General features: G+C 42.2%; 1 protein-coding gene across 2 annotated transcripts; it reads right to left on the minus strand.

Annotated features, from left to right (window-relative positions):
* Nucleotides 1–4,914: 4,914 nt before the first annotated feature.
* Nucleotides 4,915–15,917, minus strand: LOC109944035 (transcription factor TGAL7). Of its 2 annotated transcripts, none has more exons than XM_020548440.3 (11): nt 15,470–15,917; nt 14,678–14,778; nt 13,867–13,925; nt 13,340–13,513; nt 13,184–13,258; nt 13,022–13,081; nt 12,110–12,187; nt 11,921–11,975; nt 11,553–11,821; nt 8,546–8,773; nt 4,915–5,452 (listed from the first exon to the last, which is right to left on the minus strand). In XM_020548440.3, the coding sequence occupies exons 1-11, from the start codon at nt 15,490–15,492 to the stop codon at nt 5,276–5,278; spliced, it is 1,299 nt and encodes a 432-aa protein (XP_020404029.1). In that variant the 5' UTR covers nt 15,493–15,917; the 3' UTR covers nt 4,915–5,275. The 2 variants fall into 2 exon arrangements, with proteins under 2 accessions (XP_020404029.1, XP_020404028.1); XM_020548439.3 differs by having other exon boundaries at nt 11,918–11,975.
* Between the last annotated feature and the right edge of the window lie 5,969 nt (nt 15,918–21,886).

Genomic DNA, 21,886 nt, shown 5'->3' on the forward strand with positions numbered 1-21,886 from the left:
CGAGGCATGTGACCAGTTAAAGGGTCCTCGGTCAGCACGCCTACATACGCGTTAATCCTTAACCAACCTGGGTAGAACATCACCTGTTCCTACCCCAAGTTTCAATTTAAGTATTTCCATCCTTAGGAATGTGTCTGTTCCTTAGGATGAAAGAGCATCACAGGGAACTTTGCAGTAAGATCCCACTATTGCTCCAAATGAAAATATTCTTGCAGGTAGAAGCCATCCTCTCCATGGTTAAATTGAGGACAACCTCTATCCACAAGATCTAAGCAGGGCTAAGCATTTTTGTAAATCATATTTTGATACTTCACAGAAGTATCTATAAAGGTATGGATATCAAGGAAAGCAATGCATCAAAGGGTTTCAAGTAACTCCTATGAACCTAATGCACATTTCACTAGACTTAAGTGTGCAAAAAGTATTTAAAACACAAGGAAAGGGGTTGCATGCACCGGGGCTTGCCTTCGTTCACAGGTGAATCAGGCTCAGATCCACAGATGTCAAAGCAGAAATGATTCCCGGCCTGAGACTCCGAAGGTGGTGGTGTCTCCTCTTCGGTTACTTCGATTTCTTCCTCACGTTCTAATCATAACCATAGATATGTATAAGAATGGATGCCATGGGATGCTCATGAGGATGCAAAGATATTATAAACTTATTATCTATATCTTGAATACAACTTTCCTTCACGGAGTTCCGGGAACTTAGGGTTTCCGGAGTCGGTAAAGGAGTTCATAGGGCAGGGGGGGTGTTTTGGGGTTTGGTGATCAAACAAGGTCCAAATCAATTCAAACTCTACCCAAGGCTTCTAAATATTATATAACACTCATATAAAAATTTTGGGCATTTTAGGACTTACCAATTATTTTCTAAAAATCTACAACCAAGACTTTTAACTACTTTAAATACCCTAAAATTTCTTACTTTCACTAAAAATCACAAACTTATTTTTACTAAATTCTAGGGAAAATAACAAGCCTAGGAAAATTAGTTTCACAATTTTAGCATTTTTCTACATTTTTCTACATATTTCTAAAGCTCTGCTGTAAAAGAAAAAAGGAAAATGATTAACAGAACTGGGCCGGATTCAGCCCAGCGGCACAGGTCCGCGCGAAATTGCGCGCGCCCGCGCCCGCGAGGCGAGTTTGCGCAGAGGTCCCCGCGCTTTAGACTAACTGCGACCAGGTTCTTTTACTGTTTATTCAAGTCACTGACTGTTTGCACAAAAGTCCTTTCTCTTTTCCCTATTCTGTGTTTGAAGTCCCCGACGGCGCTCGCGCACCGCCACGCTCCGGCGAGCATCTACGCCGGCCGATTAGGGCAACGGCCGGGTTCTCCGAGCAGCGGACACGAAATTAACACTACCCCAACCATTTCCCCCAACTTAATTTGGCTATTCATCAATTATGGAGCTCTGGCCACGATGGCCGTGAGCATGGCGGCTAAAGCGTCGTGTTCCCGGCGATTGGGGGCATCTACATTCAAATTGATGGCTTGGCGAGCATCACAGAGCTATGAGAAAACTTAAACAAGGTTTGAATCGGACCGAGCTTTACCCGAATCGGCTGGCCACGGTGGACTTGGTTTCGCGGTGGCGGAGACCGGATTTGGGGAGAATGGGAAATCCGCGCGTGCTGGTGGATGATCGCGGATGGGAGCGGGTGCTATAGCTTCGGGATGGCTTAGCGCAGCTGCCCAGGGGCTCAATTTATAGGAGGCTTCGACGGTGGCGCTTAATTTGACCGGACAGAGCTGGCGGCCGGAGATAAGGAAGAACGCAGGTGCGGTGAATTCGTGTCCACCGCCGTGGCAATCTCCCCGTCGACGATGGGACGGGTAGAGGGAGTCATGGTGACGCGGTGGAAAGGCTTGGACACGCGGCATAAGGCCGGGAGGCGGCGGTCACCGGCGAGGTAATCCACTCGGCCGCAAAGAGGAAGAGAGAGGGCCACGGGGGTTACCGGAGAGGTCGCCAGCGCACGGGTGGTGAAGATCTTTTCAAGGTGAGCAACATCCACACGGCCGCGGCACCAATCCCGGCAAAGCGGTCGCCGGTGGTGAGATTTTCCACGGCGGTCGATCTGATCCTCAACCGAGCACTGTACCATGGAGAATACCAATGCCGAGCGACTGACAAAGCACAATGAAGCTCCTTTTTCTCCAGTTTTTATGTGGAACCAATGTCAACTTTGCGCAGCAAAGTTATAGAGCTATAATCCATCTTTCATTTTGCTATAATGTGTATTCGCAAAAAGCCACTGGATCCAAATCAAAATCGAGCTCAAAGTTCACCTCATAACACTGTAACTCTGAAATTCAACTTCAAGCAGTCTGACAGCCCATCTTTGATTGGGGTTTTTCTCCAAATTTCACATAAGACCATGGCTTGAATCCTTAAACAAAGTTGTTCCCCTAAGATTGATCCTCAACTTTGATGTGGTGACCTAGGGCAAAAACCCTATGCTTTGAAAGTTACAAGGGCTTAAAGTTGTGCTCACAACACTGATTTCAGACTTAGGCTATATAGAGGTCAAGTGGTACTTTTTGCAAATAAACCCAAAACTTAGGGTTTTGCTTTCAAGTCCACATATTTGTGAACCAAAGGACTTAAGATACTTATTTGGCTTGGTTTTTGCACTTTAGTCCAAAAGTGGATTAATTTTGCATATAAGCCCCTAGGGTTTGGTTTTAGGGTTTTTTAGGGTTCCAATTAGGTTTTCTGGTATCCCAGGGGTATAAAAGTGATTCAAGTTTATTCTTAGGGTCATTTTATGACTTTTACCCTAAAGTCTTTAGGTTTTCTTAACTTGGGTTAAGTTTTACCCCTATAATCCCTATTTAGGGTTAAGTTCCTTAACCAGGGTTCTATTTGCAAAACACTTAAAACAATACAACTTGTTTGAAATTTTTGCCTAGTGAATGCACTCTAGGTGTGTCACACATATGCAATGCCAATGTTTATGATTCCATGCTCAAGTTTTAGTTATAGTAACACCAGGGGTGTTACACTATGTACATGCCAACGTGGCTGTCGGGGGAGAGCTTGAGCCCTGTATGCGTGATAGTGTGGCCGTCGGAGAAGCGCCTGAGCCCTGTAGGAGCACAGCTGGCAGTGCGGCAAGGATCCTGCTGACGTCTCCTTGCTGCCGTAAGGGGCTGAGAGCCACCGGCGTCATGGTTGCACGCGGGGCACCATCATTACCCGTCATCGGGGTAAGCCATATGGGACGTCGGTCTTGTTCCTTGTAGCCTGAGCTGGCTAGGGATAGGGTAATGATGTATCCACTTTGGCGCGGTCGGTCCGAGCCCAAGGTCGGGCGAGGCGGAGACTTCCCTTGAGGCCGAGTCCGGGGTCGGGCGAGGACGCGATTCCTCCCGAGACCGAGGTCGAGGCCGAGTCCGGAGGTCGGGCGAGGCGGAGACCTCCTCCCGAGGCCGGAGCCTGAGGTCGGGCAAGGCGGAGCTTCCTGTTGCACCCGAGGCCGAACTCGGTGGTTGATCGTGACTTGTTGTCAGCTTCGCCTGGGTGGTTGGCACAGTAGCCGGAGCGGGGCGAGCGGCGCTGTCTTCCTGTCAGATCGGACAGTAAAGGGGGGGTGAAGTGACTGCGGTCACTTCGGCCTGGCTGACTAAGGCGTGTGTGTCAGGATGCGGTGTCAGGTGATCCTTGCATTGAATGCGCCTACGATGTGGTCGGTTGGTGAGGCGGTTTGGTCAAGGTTGCTTCACAACGAAGCCTGCCCGAGCCGGGCTTTGGGAGAGCCGAGGGTGTGCCCGCTGCCAGAGGAGGTCCTCGGGCGAGGCGTGAATCCGTCCGGGACTACTGCTCCTGCCCGAGGCTGGGCTCGGGCGAGGTTGCGTCCCTGGGGTAGACGAAGCCTTGACTTGAACCGCGCCCGTCAGTTGGTCTGAGGGTGTTTACCAGCCGTGATTAGGAGTGTTGGGGGTACCCCTAATTACGGTACCAGACAATGCTGCTCCGTTATTATAATGTAGCACCAATAAACATTGCAAATAATTCAGTCCAGTTTGATCATATGAAATATGTGGAGACTGATAAGTTCTTTATCAAGGAGAAGATTGATAGTGGGGGTTTGAAGTTGAAGTATGTCAAATCTCATAGTCAATTAGCAGATAGTCTCAAAAAGAGAGGTCCTAACGATAATGAGTTGGCATGTAACAAGATAGGAATGTTGAATATATTTAGTCCATCTTGAGGGGAAGTATTGGTGTAAATGTAAATAGAACAAGTGTAAGGGCCTACTTTTATATTGTTGAAATATAATATGGAAGGATGGGTGTACTGTGTATGTTGACACACACCAAAATCAATGAACTTAAATAAAGATATATGCATACGTAATGCTAGAACATCCATCCAACTGTTTGACATACACAGTCGCTCTGAGTTTTGAGACCAAATCTACGAAACTTTGGCTAGTTGGTTTTGAGGCTCAACCATCAAACTATCGTAGGTAGCATACTCTATCCATGTCTTAGACACATGTCCCTCTAGTCCTCGGCTATATTGATGCCACGATCCACTCCACCATACACCTATCAATATCGCTAGGTGCCGGCCACCGTAACTAGTCATTCTACTTCTCTAGTCCCTTGGTTAAATTCTAGCTCTCGTCCTTCACTGCCTCGATCTATTGGCAGAACCTATATAACCTTCACTTTTGTCATCGACTACTGCCTCCGAACTCCATACCTGCACACAACAAATCTGCACACGACAAATGAGTGACATGTTGTACACACTCACATCTTAGTTAGTCTACCCGACGACTCAACCAAAAATGCTATCGTGTTAACAATCACTTATCATAAATTCGAACCACAAGGGACACATAACAACTTTGTGTTCATATTGCCATTGAGAAGTCTACTAAACTAAAGCATGCATCGTATACCATAGAACAGAGTAAAATCTCCGTTTTACCGGCTAACAATTAGCATTATATTCAGAGGAGATACACGATGTTCAGCCGTTGTTGGTGCATAAGTTAGGAACAAAAGGGAAGCCCAAACAAACAAGCAGGGTCTCCACTATTCTTATAGTTCCTAAATATCTTCTCTACCCCTGCTAGCACTGTATGTACACCTTAAAAAAAGTTGCAAGTCGTCACACATCCGAAGAAGAATCCTTTCTTCGGTGTGCATCATCACCAGCAGATCAAACTAATTAAGCGATCGACATTACACTGCTTCCCGATAAACTAGATGAGTTAACTCGATCTTGCTTAATTTCTTCTTCCTCATTTTATCTCTACTGCGGCAGCCCCGGGCCGCCGTCGTCCTGCTGCCTGGGCCTTGCAACCCAGAGCGTGCTGAGTGCGCGGAGGCGGTGGAAGTAGTCGGCGATGGCAAGCAGACCACGAGCGGCCTGTCCGGTGGTCAGGATGTGGTGGAGCTTGTGGAGGGTCTGCTGCCTTAGCCCATTTGCCTGCATGCACACATAGCTAAGACAGTCAAAACGAATTGCAATTTGGAATTAATGGTAGGGTAATTACTAGCAATAATTATAATTATATGTAAGCACCAAGTTGAAATACATACATTTGATAATTTTTATTTCTTTCATTTAATATATAGCTAGCACACATATAAAATAGTCTCATGCATGCCTATTTGCGTCGTCGTCAGTCCTTACGTACGTATGATGCTATGATCAGCTGGAGTTAGTAGCTTAGCTAGCCAGCCTATTATATTGTTGAAGTAGGTAATTAATAGGGTGTTTGGTTGTGGAATAAGCTAGTTCATCATTTTCTCACTGCTCGTTTTTTTATTTGGTTTGTGAAATAAATTGAGTAAATCCATCATAATCTCATTTCTCATAGTTAGTTAGTACTAATATGAGGAACATGACTATCTCATCAAATTTAAGAAATGAACCCATGATGCACCACCACATTTTTGATGGAGTGATTAATCAAACCAAACATCCTTTTAAAAAATGGACTCATGATGCACCATCTCATATTAGATAGAGTGATTTTTCAAACCAAACACCCCTAATAAGTTATATGTTTATCAAATATCGAAAAGAAAATGAAATTGTTGGACATATACCCATGCAACTTAATTAGTTAGTAATTAGATTAGTGCACTCCATATATATATATATATATATATATATATATATATAGTATATGTATTTAGAGCCCTAGGCTCTATTTAACTATAGGAAGCTCCGACCACGTACCGACCAGGTGCGCGACCGCATCGGACCCTTTTTTGGCTTATTGTACCTAACTGCTTACGCCCAAATATAATACGAGTTATGCTGATGTGTGTATCAGTTTATGCAAATATAGTCTGCGCATATTACGTGCATCGGGCCCACGATCCGGCCCACGCCATCACTATAAAAACACTCCCACGCCGCCAGGAATTAGGTTTTAGCGGCGGCGGCGGTTCTCTAGGGCGTGCGAGCGGCGGTGATCCTGGGGGCCAGCAGCGGTGTCACCTCGAGGCAGGCGACCGACGGCGGCGCTCCACCAGAAACGAGCGACAACGACGCTCCGAGGCAGGCGAGCAAGCGGTGACGACGCTCTTGAAGCGGACGGACGACGGCAGCGCACCCTAGGCCCGGTGACAACGGCGGTTGTCCCGTCCGTCTCTGCGATGGCCACCGCCACCGCCGCTCCAGCATCTGTGGCGCGACGACGGATCTGGGGACACGCTCGCGACGGCGGATCCCTGAGGCGCGACGGCGGATCTGGGGACACGCTCGCGATGGCGGATTCCTGTGGCGCGACGGCGAATCTAGGGACACGCTGCGGCATCGGATCCCGAGGGCACGCACGCGGCGGCGGCCCCATGAGGTGCGCACGACGGCGATGTGCCAGCGGTCGCGACGGCAGATTTCCCTAGGCGCTAGCGACGACGGCATCCTCCCCTAGGCACGAAGTGGTGGCGCATCCCAGATGCGAGGCGCTGGTTCCGCAGGACGGCGATCCTATTTTTATGCTATTTTGTATACATATTTATGCCAATGTCAATAGGATTTTATGACCTATATTTCAGTTCATGGATCCGCTTCCATCTATTTGTCTGTTTCTGATATTTCTATTCATTTACGCTAAAATTTATACTCATTTACGCTATTTTGGTTCACGATTTACACTTAAATCCGCTCGAGCCAGAACCCGTCATTTACGCTGTTTTGGTTCACGATTTACACTTAAATCCGCTCGAGCCAGAACCCGCGCACGATTTTTACGCCGTAATTTGTCCCCATTTGCCGTTACGAAATCAATCGATGATTTACGCTAAAATTCATACTCATTTACGCTGTTTTGGTTCACGTTTTACGCTAGAATCCACCCGATCCAGAACCCGCGCACGATCGGGTGCACACGATTTTTACGCCGTAATTTTAGGCTCCGTTTGCTGTTACAAAACAGATTTTGGAATTACGCTAAATTTCGTACTCATTTACGCTGTTTTAGCTCACGTTTTACGCTGGAATCCGCCCGAGCCAGAACCCGCGCACGATCGGCTGCATGCGATTTTTACGCCGTAATTTTAGGCCTCGTTTGCTGTTACAAAACAGATATAAGATTTACGCTAAATTTCGTACTCATTTACGCTGTTTTAGGTCACGTTTTACGCTGCAATCCGCTCGAGCCAGAACCAGAACCAGAACCAGATCGAGCGCGCGTAGATATACCTGACTGGGGCTTCCCATACTAATGGAAGCCCAAGGCTCCAATTACCATCACCCTATATATATATATATATATATATATATGTCTATTGGTTGCGACGATTGCAAAGCTAGTTAGCTAATTGATCTGACCGCGTCCGCCGTGTGGGGACAAATAATATAGCTAGATCGCGTGTAGAGTACTCAATACATAAAAGCTTGGTACTATCAACTGCATGCCGGCTCTTCTTTTTCTCTGCACAATTATCATGATCTTGATATCCCAACTTGTCCATCTTGTCGACCATCTTTGGGCTGCTAAAGGTGTTGTTGTTGTTGCTGAATGTACTGTACGTATAGATCGCTCGACGATCTCTCCGCGCCCATGCATGCATGCATCTATGTGGTGTGTTGCAAGGGATTCTTTCTCTTAATTAAGCTGTGTCTTTGTTTATATATACTCTCTCCGTTTCGTTGTCGCTGGATAATGTAAAATTGAAATATCCAACGACAACTTAAAAAAACGGAGAGACTATATAGATATATACGAGATAGATGCTGTTCAGAATTTATCTGGACATCAGGACATGGCGTCTTCTCGCTCAACAACAATGATGATGATGAGGCGATGACATGGGATTACGCTGGCACTGGCATCACTACCGAAACAGACTACTAGCCTCGAAAACACTCGGCATGCAGGGTGTTTTTTTTTCATGCTGGATCCTCTACACTGTACACATGAGACCTAGCTACCTAGCTTTTTATGTATGGAACTTAATTATATTTATATCATATGTTTGCATAATGCAGTGGTTTTTAATTATCTTTGATTCAATATTATCTTCTCCAGTTACAAGCAGTAGTGCGAGTAGTATTAATTAGTACCTGCATGACGAAGCTCTCCATAGAGGCCACCGTGTTCATGGCGAGGGATATGTGGCCCATGAAGGTGGCCGGGGCGACATCAGGAGCGGCGACGATGTCCGAGATGTTCTGCTGGGTGGCTTCCATGCTGTGGTTCAGAGCCTCTTCCCTCGCCTGCACCAGCTGCTGGAGTTGGTAGATGCCAAGGATCTGACCCTCTGACAGCGGCTCCACATGCTTTAGCATCACCTATACTTACATACGCATGAATGCAGTAAATTAAAGATCATGCGCAGAAAATCATTAAACTAATAAGTTCTTCAGTAATATATATATATATATATATATATATATATATATATATATATATATATATATATATATATATATTAGCTTGATATTCTTATAAAGTATGCTCATAAATGGTCCATCTATCATATGACTAAGACGACATAACTACGCAAACAATAGCGTGAAAATGTATACACTATCTGAAATGTGTGTTCAGTAAGCTGAAAATGTAGATGTGCATAAAAGTCCACGAGAAAAGACATGTACATGTATGTGATGTTCACTATGAGTAGGGTAATTAACAAATGCCTACTTCTCTTTCTCTCTACTCGTATAAAACACCACCAGTTTCTTTGTTTTTGCCATAGTAGTCCCTTTTACAAAAACAAATTTTATACTTCTTTCTAATTTCCGCGATCCTGATGCGGGTCGTTACCTATATATGGGCCGTTAGAAAACAGCCAGCCAAAGCCAATACGACAGATAGTATCACATCGCTAGTTAAAGGAAGACGAGCACTTAAGCTAGCTATAAAAAAAGGTAGGTCTCTTTTTCAAATCATATCTTTCTTGTACTTTTAGGTAAAATAAAGTATAGTATCTGTAGTTTAATATCTAGTATGTGGTCCATATGTCCACTTTAATTTTAATTTTTTGGGAAGGAAAAATTTATTTTTCGTGGGGAGGGTCCATCACACTGGCTTGCCACTGGATCCTCGCGTGTCATATAATCGTCACTAGTACACATAAGCTCTATAGTGACGGTTTTTAATCTATTTATACTGACGTTTTTTAAACCATCAGTACTAGGGACCACTAGAAATCATTTTTTACAGGCGGGTAACTGATCCACTGACGGTTTTCTTAGCTCAACCATTTTTTCGTGCAAAATTTGCGTACTACATGGCAGCTGGGAATCAAACCCGTGACCTCACACTCGTACGAAGCCTCATCTACCACTCCATCTATGACATGGCTTGTGCTTAGACTACAATTTTGTTGCCCATATATTATAGCTAACTAAATTTAAATTGACTGTTTGAGGTCGTAAATTAATTCAAATAAAAAAGTTATTAACTACAAAGTTGAATAACTTTTGAAGTTCTACAACTTTTATTTTAATATTTTTCTATCCGAGATCATTTGCAAAATTTGCATTTTGAATTTAACAAATTCAGATGTAATTTTTGAGAGCCAATTTGATTTCAAATAAAAAAGTTGTCATCTATAAATTTTCATAACTTTTTGAGATCTATAATTTTTTATTTTGGTAGTTTTATCATCACATTGTTTGAAAACTCAAAAAAATTTAGGATAAAAATGTTTTTAGCGGCGGTTTTCTTAACGAACCGCATGTAGAAATATAATTTCTACTGATGGTTTCCTTAACAAGCCTCCTATAGAAATAGTATAGGCGGTTGATAACCGAACCCGTCTATAAAAAGTAGACCTCAGTGCAGGTTTTTAGCTTTTTTCTACCTGTGCGTTGCACCACTATACCATCAAATAAATCTGATTGGTGTGCCGCGGCAAACGCACAAACATTGTACTATTATTATATATTAAAGTCACAAGTGTCCATTATGTTTTGCAATTCAAATTTGCAAACACGTTTATAGACACCCACACCCATGCAATTAACTTCTAGAAGGCCAAAGAGATGAAATCTAGACACAATATGGAAGGAGGAAGGAGAAAACGTGAATGAAGTAGGTAACAATTTTGACCTTCCATTATTATTCTCGAAGAAAAGACCATCTCTCTCCATCATGCATTTCTGTTTCGTCCTAAAGTAATCTCGGCCGGGGTAGGGAATGGTTTCGTCCTAAAGTAGGTAACAATTTTGACTTTTAAACATTATGCTTGATTATTTATTTTTTCTAAATAATAAAATAAATAAGTTATTGTTAAAGTATCTCTAATAATAAAATAGATTATAACAAAATAGATGCTATATATAATTTTTTTTAAATAAGACAAATAGTCAAACGAGATTCAAAAGTAAATAAAAATATCATGTACTTTAAAACAAAGTGAGTAACATATCTTGCACTCTTGTCCCTATCCGGTAACCTACTCCCCCGATATGATCGATATTGCTCATCTTAGCAATACATGAGTCCAAAAACCCGTCTTGTCTTTGCTCCTCAACTTTTAACTTTTCCCACCACCATGCATATATATGCAAGGTATGTGCTTGGCCTCTCGGCCTACGTGTGTGTGTATAATTGGTACAGTGTTCAATATTATCACCAGGTTTGTATAGAGAAGACATAGCTAATATTCTAGCGCATTATTATATTAGTTGGTCTCTATTGGATGATTTAGTGCTAAACAATACTCTGTATGTGTGGTTGTGCACACTACTGGGTTAGCTGCTTATTCCATAAACAATGACTAGCGTACAAGAAGATACTATATGGATGTGCAAATTAAATGGATCGGACATGCATGAGAACCAATCAAACAAACATGCAATCATGCACGATCTCTATTATTCTGGGCGTTCTCATTTGCAGGCGCCAACTAGCTAGATATAGATGTATTATATATATTTAATTTCTACAGGCATGCATGCATATAGCATAGTAAACTACTGGTAATTAATTAATAGTATACCTTTATATGCATATTATAATAATTTCTATATATCTATACCATGCCAATTAGTTAATAATATACAGGTAGCTAGCTAGATGTATTGTTATATATTTAATTAGTAAACTATTCGTATATACCTTTATAACCTCCGAGGGGCGAAAGCCTCCCAACCAAAGGAAGCAACGCTCAGCAGGGGATACCCACAGCCCAGACAAGATGTGGAAGACGTCGGCCCTGGCCATGGCGCCTTTCAGGCTCAGCAGCTCCTCGTGCTGCGCCATGCCACCGCTCACCAAGCTCTGCAGCTGTTCGTCCGCCAGGTGCTCGCTCAACGCGGCCCTCAGCTGGAACATCAGCTTGCTGTGCTCTTCAACCCACCTCCCATACTCCACGTCAAATACTGCAGCTGATCATCGTTATTATGATCCATGTTAATTAGCCATCCATGTTAATTAGGGAAAAAACAAAGAGATGAAATGGAGTGTCCCGTTATTATTACTACTACCTGGTGAAGGGGCAGAAGGAAAACCTGGCTGCTCACCAGTGCCCAAGAAGACACCCTGAAGAACATTAATTATATATAGTAGCAGTCACATTTTAATTATAAGTACTAGTCTACTGTGTGTAGCAAAAACCATATATATAACTGCCTCTTCCAAGATATATATACTGCTGGTAGAAGAATTATTGGTACCTGTACTCTTGCCACTTGAACTTGTTGTTCAAGCTGGCTGAGCCTGATCCTACTTGTCTCTAACTGCTGGATATAAGCCTGAAGAGTAAGACAAGAGTGGATGCATCAATCCATATGGTACGTTTTGTGGGTGTACTCAGCTCGATCAAAACATTCATTCAAAGGTTGGCTACATATGTATAGACTAAAGGCATTTTCAGCATACTTATTCAGTGCCAAAAAGGAAGATATTATTTTAGAAGGACAGAAAAGCTTTTGAACTACTAACTCAGACTACATAGTTTTGGTAGCCCGCTATATATAGCCTCATTTAGCTCCGCCATTAGCTGTAAAAAGCTGTTTTTTGTATAATATCTCCCAGATTCAGAAATGAAACAATTAATGATCGAACGAATATATCAAATAATTACGTATGTCACTCAAACTTTAAGGTCTATACATATAGAAATGAAATCATGAGGGTCAGAAAAATACATGCATGAGTTCCTTTTGGAAGTGATATTATTATTCTTTAGGTGCATTGTCAAATTCAAGAGAAAGGAAGAAAAAGTACACGCGTATCCTAAAGCACATGTATGTAAGGCCAAAAGGACAGAACCAAAAGACTGTTACATCACAAATTAAAGTTCATTTAACCAACCTGCTGACACTACTTGAGACTTCAATCGATTAGGAAAACAGCAGTAGGTTTAAAAATGGTGTACTGAATAAATAAAAAGAATATATTAATATAGCTAATAAGGGATATATATATTTATATGGCGGGGAGGATATATATATGCCATATAAATGTACTGTTTGTTTCTTTGAAAAACTGTACATAATTGTGCAGTGTATCGTTTCTCTATATATGCTGTTATATATGCTGTGCTTGTGCATGTAATATACAGTCCCATATGGTGACTGGCTCACCTTCTTCCTAAGCCTGCTCTTCCTAGCTGCCTCTCTATTCTGTGCAAGCCTCCTCAGTGTCTGCAAGATATACATATATATATGGACACATAACTAATTGAACACCATATGTATAACCTCTAAGATCACTTTAGGGTCTTTCGCTGACACTGGCTCTCTCACCTTAGGGTCTTTCACTCTCTCCTGAACACCACCTGCGGCAGATGCTGCACCCTTTCCACCACTAGATTCTTCCTTCTGCAAATTAGGCATCTTGTTTTGCTCAGGAGGGAGAGAGAGAGAGAGAGAGAAGCATGCATGCATGCAAATAATGCATACCTTAGTAAGGCTATTCCTGTTATCCTTGGCTAAGTTATTAGGCAACGGCACAGCGGCGCCTGCAGGAGCAGCGACATTCCTCTGCTGGCCACCACCTTGCTCTTGTCTCTTGGGTGAAGAAGAGTTTCCGTTGGGCAGCATGATGCTGGCTGCCACCATGCCCATGCTAACACCCTACAGTAATAACCATATGCATGCATCAGGCATGTCCGATCCAGGAAGGAATATATGGAGATTATTCCATGCATGGAGTACTCAGTGACACTCCATATATATATAATAAACCGCATATATTAGAGCATCTCCAAGAGATTAGTTAAATGACTCGCCAAGCTAAATTTTGGCTATTCAACAGTAAAATAACTTTCCAACAGATAACTAAATAGATAGTCTGTTAGAGTGAGATGCTATATATAAAGTGCAACCATTATGAAAAATTAAATACAGAGTTAAATAGAGAGCCAAAAATAAAGAGTCTATTGAAGATGCTCTTATATAATATATATAAGGAGGGATGGACGTACGACCTTGGTAGGAATTGGCTCAGCCACATGCATTGGCTGCGATGGAAAGATGTTCAGAGTCTCTGCAAAACATGTAATTAATTAACAATGTCTTCGTAATTAAATGCACATATTAGTAGTAGAGCAATAATTAATTAGGTACATATATATGCATATATAGAGTAAGGGATAGAGGGATTATATATATATATATATATATATATATATATATATATATATATATATATATATATATATGTGCATTTTCAAGAACTCGGGCTTGAATAATGGAAGAGCCTTATATATGTTACATGTCTCTCTCTACAGTCTACACTACACCCCCTCTCTCCTTATGTGTGTGTGTGTGAGAGAGAGAAGTACATGCATGTACAGCACCGTCCAGGAGATGCTTCTGGGGCTATAATTCAACAGAGTGAATGAGAAGATGCAAATAGAAAGGAATGGGTGAGGAATAGAAAGGGGGGAATATTTATAGCTTCTTTTAGATCAAGTTCTCATTGCAAAGGAAAAGGCCGTCATCATCACAGAGTCTGTTACATGTCACACTCTTCACCACACAGGAAGCAAATACCAAACCCGCACAAGAAAGAAATGAAAGCATCACGCAGCAAAGAAAAGAAAAAAAAAGAAAAGGGGCATTAGCTTTGCTGCTAACAGGACCAGACACAAGGACATGAAGGCAAGGCATACATAGATTGATGTACAATTATATATATCTTTTTGAGTGTGTAATCAGTGAAAACATTCAGCATTTTTTTTTCGAGTTATAGGGAAACAAAGTGAGGAGAGAGAGAATTTCTTGCATATAGCATACGTCGTTGTTGTTCTTGATCGTGGCCATCCTCGAGGTAGAGGAAGATTGCTGACTGGTCAAATTCCGCCATGTCGTAGCTTGCTGCTGATTCCTCCTTGCTCCTAAATTAAAAGGGGGAATTCAGTTAACTGATCATTTTTCATAAGCATTATTATTAGAAAGCAAGTAGCAGTGCGATCGTAGATTTGTTTGGTTGTTTAATTAATAAGTATATATGTGTAATGGAGCAGATAGGAGAGTCGGTGTGACAAATCCTTAAAAAGCCTCTCATCTAGCTACTCGTTGAAAGATACAAGGAAAACAACCATATCCATGTATTTGGTAATTAACAACTCGGTGTCCTCTCTTCCTTACCTCAGCACACCTCAACTATTTCCATGATCTCCCCTCCCCTAACTAACCAATAAACTAGCTATACGTGATATTGTGTCTTTCCCAATTCTCACCTTCTTCTTTTTCCTCTCCTTGTTGTTGTTTACCATGTGTGTTTGAATTGTGTGTAGAAATATAAGAAACTGATAAAAAAACTTGAATAGGCAAAAGATAAATAAGAATATCTTAATGCCAGCTTGTAGCAGAAGCAACCATATTATGACTTATGAGAGAGACGGAGCGAGATGTGCCAATCAAATCGTTCCTAATAATAATAATCCAGCTCGAGAAGAAAAAGCAAGCATACAAATTAAAACCACGTCTCGAGCTCGATTTCTATGGCAAGCAAACACAACACAGACGATCGACGGATGATAAAAGAGGAGCGAAACTTGACAGCAACTTGTGCGACTAGCTTACATGGTGGAAGAGGCCGCCATCATCGTCGGCGGTGGGAAGCTAGGGGCGCTCCAGCAGAGAATTTGGGGGAGCTCAGATGCCTGGCGATGGTGGTGGCGGCGGCGGCGGCGGTCGTCGTCTCCAGCAGAGCCCCACCTGAAGCCCTTATGAAGGCTCTGACCATCCTCCACCCGTCTCTCTCTCTCTGCTCACACTATGCACATCTCCAGCAAAAGGATCCAAAACCACTCATTAATGGCAAAACCGCCTTCTGTTTGCGCCCTCTCTCTCTCTTTATATAGTTGGCACGAAACGAAAGCCTTAAAGGAAGTCTGCAACCTTTTTGTTTGTATGTCACCTAAAATCTCCTTCCTTCTCCCCCCTCGCCTTTTGACCAACAACTGATACAAGACTTTTATGAGAGAGAGAGATGAGATGAGAGAGAAAGTGAGACACGATAGACATACACAGAGGTGACAAAGCATACTTACTAGTTTTTATATTAGTGGGTAGGCTGTGAGGAGGCCTCAAGGTAAACGAGGTGGGCCCATCAATATCAGTGTGGCTCCATCTTAGTCTTACTGAAATAGGCTGTTCAGTTGCACGTGCGCATCCAACATGTGCCACATTTTTTTGTAGAAAATTAAATAAGCAAATAGAAATATTTATCAAGGAGTCAATTAGCTCAAGTTTGAAAATGTGAAATCGTGTGTGACGAAACATTATTTTTGAGTGAAATTGGCTTTGCAGAGTGATTAACATGATATAGGATTTCTGCATGTGTGCTAATATGTCGTTTTGATATTGATGTACCTGTTGAGGACTTGTTCTCAAATGCTATGAATTAAGAACAAGGCAACATAAAATGTTAAATATCGAAAGCCCTTCGTCCTTCAAATCATTATTTCCCCTCGGATATAACGAATTTAGGACGAAGGTCATGAAAGACGTACCTTCATGATCATGATAAAAAATAAAGAACATTCAAACAAAATACAGAAAGTAACATAATTTCTGTAAACATTATTATTAATACATTTTTATTTGTATTACTTGTGTAGATAAAGATAAATTACAAATGTACCTTCGGCTTGAAGGAAAGCAAATACAGGCGTGACGCAAAAATGAATGCCAAGTCAGCGTGAACAGTACGGGAATACTGTTCACCTATTTATAGGCACGGGTCGCAGCTCATGCAAAATTACATTAATGCCCTTTACATTTATCAATAACTCTATGATAATTCTTCAAGGTCTAATCTGGTTTTTCATCTTTAAGTCGGTTTCCCTTTCCGCCGTTACTCCGAAGCTCTCCTGCGCACAGCTTCGGCTCTGCGCCAACCTTCGTGTTTTTTTGTGCTTTTTCATACTGTGGCTCTGATCCGAGTCCGAAGATACCTGTTCATGTACTTTACTCCAGAAACATTGTTAAATCATGTTTTTGAGGACCTTTGGAAGCCGAAGGTCCCCAACAGTACCGTACTTGCGATAGTAGTGTTGCTTGAATTCACTTTTAGTCAAGTTGTGGACTTGTACTCATATATGGTTGCATAGATTGCGAATACGTAGGTGTTGCTTGAGACGGAATATGGCCGATGGCGATGGAAACTAGGTTTGGGAACTAAGTCCAGGGAGGAAATGAGGTTCTATTAGTTGAAGTTATTGTGATAGACGTTTCATATTAAACACTGGTGCATATGAAGATTATGTGCGTTGGAAACATGCATGAAATGTCCAAGTCAGATCATCCAAGGACTCAACAACATCATGACTCAGTGCTAGAGCTGCAGGGGCTTCAAAACACATGGCCATGTATGGCATCATGTTATTGATCTTCCTCAAGTCTTTATGAGCCTACATGTTATCGTGGGGGACCAGTGATGTGAGACTGTCCAAAAGGAGCTTCACCATCATGGTGTTCTACATTGGTGTCATGTAGACTTGCTGGCCCTAAAAGTCCATAATCTAGATCTGGACATGGACAACTCGACCATACTCTCGTAACTCATCCTAGTTCCTTCGATTCCTAGCTGTTGCACTAGCGTTGATGTCTGCACGGTCTGGGAGATGACCATCCTAGTGTTTATAGTTCACCATGAATACAAAACGATCTTCAAAATCATGAGTATGAATCTAAGTCGGAGTTAGAGTCCAAGTTAGACTTGAATCCAAGTCCAAGTCGATGACAAGGTTGTGTCCAAGTTGATGCCATAAGATCAAATTGACCTAAATTCGCTAAAGTGTAGATTATATCTTTGCATACTTGATTATGGGGTGCCAGAACTGCCAAAAGATCTAGGATGAGCCTGAGTTTTTCTAGCAAATTAGCTATGAATCTGAGGATGCCAAAGATCACTTCTTCTAATGCAAAACCCATGGTTGTCATCGAATCTATAGTAATTAGCATGAATGAAAGGGTCATGATGCCCAACAGGGAGAGTGAATTGGTTCCAAAAGATTAATCCCTAATCACAAGCCTAACGTCACCCAATAAACTAGCTAGATCAAATAAAGCTAAGTACTCTAGAACAACCATAAGCAATCATGGCATACACTAAGAATGTAAGTGCTTAGAAGTAAATTGCTCAAACAAAATGCGAAAAATAAAGCAAAGGGTTTAGATGAATCCTCCAATTTTTCCGAGGTATCAAAGAGTCGGCACTCTCCACTAGTCCTCATTGGAGCACCTGTGCAGGGGTACAACTCTCCCGTAGTACTTGCAAAGACTAAGTGCTCACTATGAGCTGACTCTTTCCCTCTCCCGTGCGGTGAATCACTCACAACCATGTACAACATTGAGCTAGGTCACCAACAAGTCCTCTGAGGTGATCATCGCGCTCCAATCGCCACCAAGTCGTCTAGGTGATGCCGATCACCAAGAGTAACAAGCTCTAGACTTTCACTTGACCATGTTGAGTCTAATGCAACTGGTGTGTGCTCTAGGTGGCTCTCTCTTGCACTAATGAGGCCCTAATGATGGGATTATAATTTTGCTAATCTCCTCACTATGTGAATGGGTCTTGCAAGCTCTAGAATGAATACCAAGTGGTTGGGGAGCAAGACACTTCAATGTAGCTGTTGGAGGGGGTATAAATACACATCCACCAAAAACTAGTCATTGCTGACATCACTTGAAGGTCCGGTGGTACACCAGTGGCACACCGGACCGGTCTGGTGCGCCAAGCTGGCCAGAACCCAATACAATGCTCTCTAGAAGTCTAGTACGGTGCACCACCGGACTGGTACGGTGCACGCTTAGACCCAACTCTTCCTTCTATTCTTGGTTTTCAAATTTGTTTTCACTCAATATTTTTATGGGTCTATGTTAGATACCTAGCACTAGTTTTATGTAAGTGTACACTACATGAGACTAGCCTATGTCAAGTTACTCATCCCAAACCCATCTTTTTATTACGATTAAAATAAAATAAAGGCCCTATTACTAAACTAAGTGCCCAACAACTCCTTCGACACTTAGAACTAGTACATCATGACCTTTTTGCGTCCTTTGTTTGCCATTTCATTGATGTTCATCCCTTGGGGTGTTTTCTCCTGTTAGAGCCCAAATCTTGTATTGTGACTTAATTTACCATAATCTACAAAACATATGTTAGTCACAATAATCTTACATTGTCATTAATCACTAAAATAAACTAGGGCCCAGATGCTTTTATTCTCCCCCTTTTTGGTGATTGATGACTAAAAGCATCTAGGCCCCTAGTTGGTTTTAGTGATTAATGACAACATAAGATTATTGGGACTAACGTATGTTTTGCAGACTACACGATAAGTTAATTTACAATGAAGGAAGTTAGACTTCAACAAAACACCCTAAATGACGGAAATCAAAGAGATGGTTAAGGAAGGATGTCTAAAAGGTCAATGACTACTAGTTCAAAGTGTCAAAGGAGTTGTCGGACACTTAGATTAGACATAGACATGTTATTTATTTTTAGTCGTACTATAAAGGGGTGTTTAGTTGAGTAACTTGACCAAGACTTGTCTCATGTCATGTGGTAGAGTACACACATATAAAACTAGTGCTAGGTATCTCACTTAAGTCCATGAAAAAGTTAAAGAGAAAACCAATTCAAAAACCACTTAGAACATTGAGTTGGGGCCTCTGTTGGATCACCGTACCTGTCCAGTGGCACACCGGACTGTCCTACTAGAGAGGCCCCGCCTGTGCTCGATCTAGCAGTGGGCATTAGACTGTTATGCTAGAGTGCACTGTATCTAGTTTCGGCCAGCTTGACACATTGGACCAGTCCGATGGTGCTCTGCTGGTACACCGTACCGCCACATAGTAACGACTAGTTCTGACAACTAGCCACTAGTGGCACACTGATATACAATAACGACTAGTTTTGGTACTTAGAGTATTTATACCCCCTCCACCAACCATATTCATTATCTTAATGCCCCAACCTCTTGGTATTCATTGCATGGAGCTTGCAAGACCCCTTTGTATAGTGAGGTGATTAGCAAATCATAATCCCATGATTAGAGCCTCATTAGTGCAAGAGAGAACCACCTAAAGCACACACCACTCACATTAGGCTTGTTATGGTCAAGTGAAAGTCTAGAGCTTGTTACTCTTGGTGATTGACTTCACCTAGAAGGCTTGGTGGCAATTGGAGCTCGGTGATCATCCTGGAGGCTTTGTTTGTGACCCAGTTTGATGATTGTACTCGGTCTTGAGGGATACACCGTACCAGAGAGGCAAAGGATAATCTTGTAGTGAGCACTTGGTACTTGTGGGGACTAAGGGAGAGCTATACCCTCGCGTAGGTGCTCCAACGAGGACTAGCTGAGAGTGCCGACTCTCCGATACCTCAGGAAAAATTGGAGGAGTCTTGCCCTTGCTTTACATTTCACAATTACTTTGAGCAATTTACTTTGAGTATTTACATTCCTATTATTTTTATGATGACTTAGGGTTTGTTTAAGCATTCTTAGCCTTTGTGATCTAGCTAAGTAGTTGGGTGAAGTTGGGCTTAAAATTAGGGTTTAATCTTTTGCAAGAAATTTAGAAAAGCCTAATTCTCTCCCCCCTCTTGGGCATCATGATCCTTTCAATTGGTATCAAAGTCGTGTTGCTCCTTGTTTAGCTGAACCGTAAGAGTAGCAATGTCTGGTGGGGATGGACCTCCTCCCATTTTTTATGGTGACGATTTCCATATTGGAAAATTCGTATGGAAGCATACATAGAGGCCATAGACATTGGAGTCTATCGAGCCGCCATCCAAGGGTTCCCCAAATTTAGATATCCCACAAATCTCTTGGGTGATGAAGTTAACTATGAGAAATGGAATGCAAAGGCCAAAAACACCCTATTTACAGGCCATTGCATGGTTGTATTCAATAGAGTTAGAAATCACAAGGATGCTCATGCTCTATGGTCTGGCATTTGCGCTTTACATGAACGGACCAAGAGTGAGCGTGAGGAGCGATATCATATTGTTATGAGAAAGTTAAATTCTTTTGAAATGCTTGCTAATGAAAATGCAAATGATATGTACTCACGACTCAGTATCCTTGTAGAGGAAGTAAATGGCTTGGGGCTTACACAACTCACACAACCGGATGTTGTGAGGAAAATTCTTAATGTGTTGCCCATCAAGAAGTATGGCTACATCATCACCGTTCTTCATCAAATGGATCTTTCCACCACCACGCCAACTCAAATATTGGGAAAGATTAATGCTCATGAGATGTACATTCACATCTATGACAAAGATGGCTCTTCTTTCAAGAATAAAGATTTGGAGTTGAGGCAAATCAAGAGAAGAAGGAAAAGAAAATGATGAAGAAACTAAATCGAGAAAGCATCAAGTTTGACTCAAGAAAGAAAAAAGTCACTAGTAGCAATTGGAAGCCAATCTCAAAAATGGATTGCTATAACTGTGGAGAACTTGGCCATCTTGCTCATCAATGCACCAAGCCCAAGAAAAACAAGTTCAAGGGAAAGAAAAATGATGATATTTAAGATTAAAAGAAGGAAAAGAAAATTTTCAATAAAAATGATGGCACGCAAAAGAAATTCCACAAGAGAAAAGGTGGGAAAGCACACATCATTGGTGATTGGCTCATCGACATTGAACCCACAAGTGGTTCTTCCTCAAGCGAATAAGATGATGAAAAGGTCGCCGCTATCGCCGTGGATTTCTCTTCACTTCTACCATCGCCTTCATCCACTACACACCTATGCCTTATGGCTAAAGGTGTTCGAAAGGTAGAAACACCTAGCGATAGTGTTGGGGACCATAATTAGGGGTACCCCCAATGCTCCTTAATCCGGCTGGAAAACATCTTCAGAACAAATCATAAACGACTGATAAAGCGCAGGCCTCGTCTACCAAGGGACGCGACCTCGTTCGAGCCCAGCCTCGGGCAAGGACAGTAGTCCCGGACGGATTCACGCCTCGCCCGAGGGTCC

The sequence above is a fragment of the Zea mays genome, chromosome 2, assembly GCF_902167145.1.
Source record: "Zea mays cultivar B73 chromosome 2, Zm-B73-REFERENCE-NAM-5.0, whole genome shotgun sequence".
Taxonomy (NCBI): Eukaryota; Viridiplantae; Streptophyta; class Magnoliopsida; order Poales; family Poaceae; genus Zea; species Zea mays.

Coding starts and splice junctions, on each gene's coding strand:
- LOC109944035 (XM_020548439.3), bottom strand. CDS start 15,492: ATGATGGCGGCCTCTTCCACCAT. Junction 13,926..14,677: donor CGATCAAGAACAACAACGAC/GTATGCTATATG, acceptor CATGTTTTGCAG/AGACTCTGAACATCTTTCCA. Junction 12,188..13,021: donor AGAGCAGGCTTAGGAAGAAG/GTGAGCCAGTCA, acceptor CTTACTCTTCAG/GCTTATATCCAGCAGTTAGA.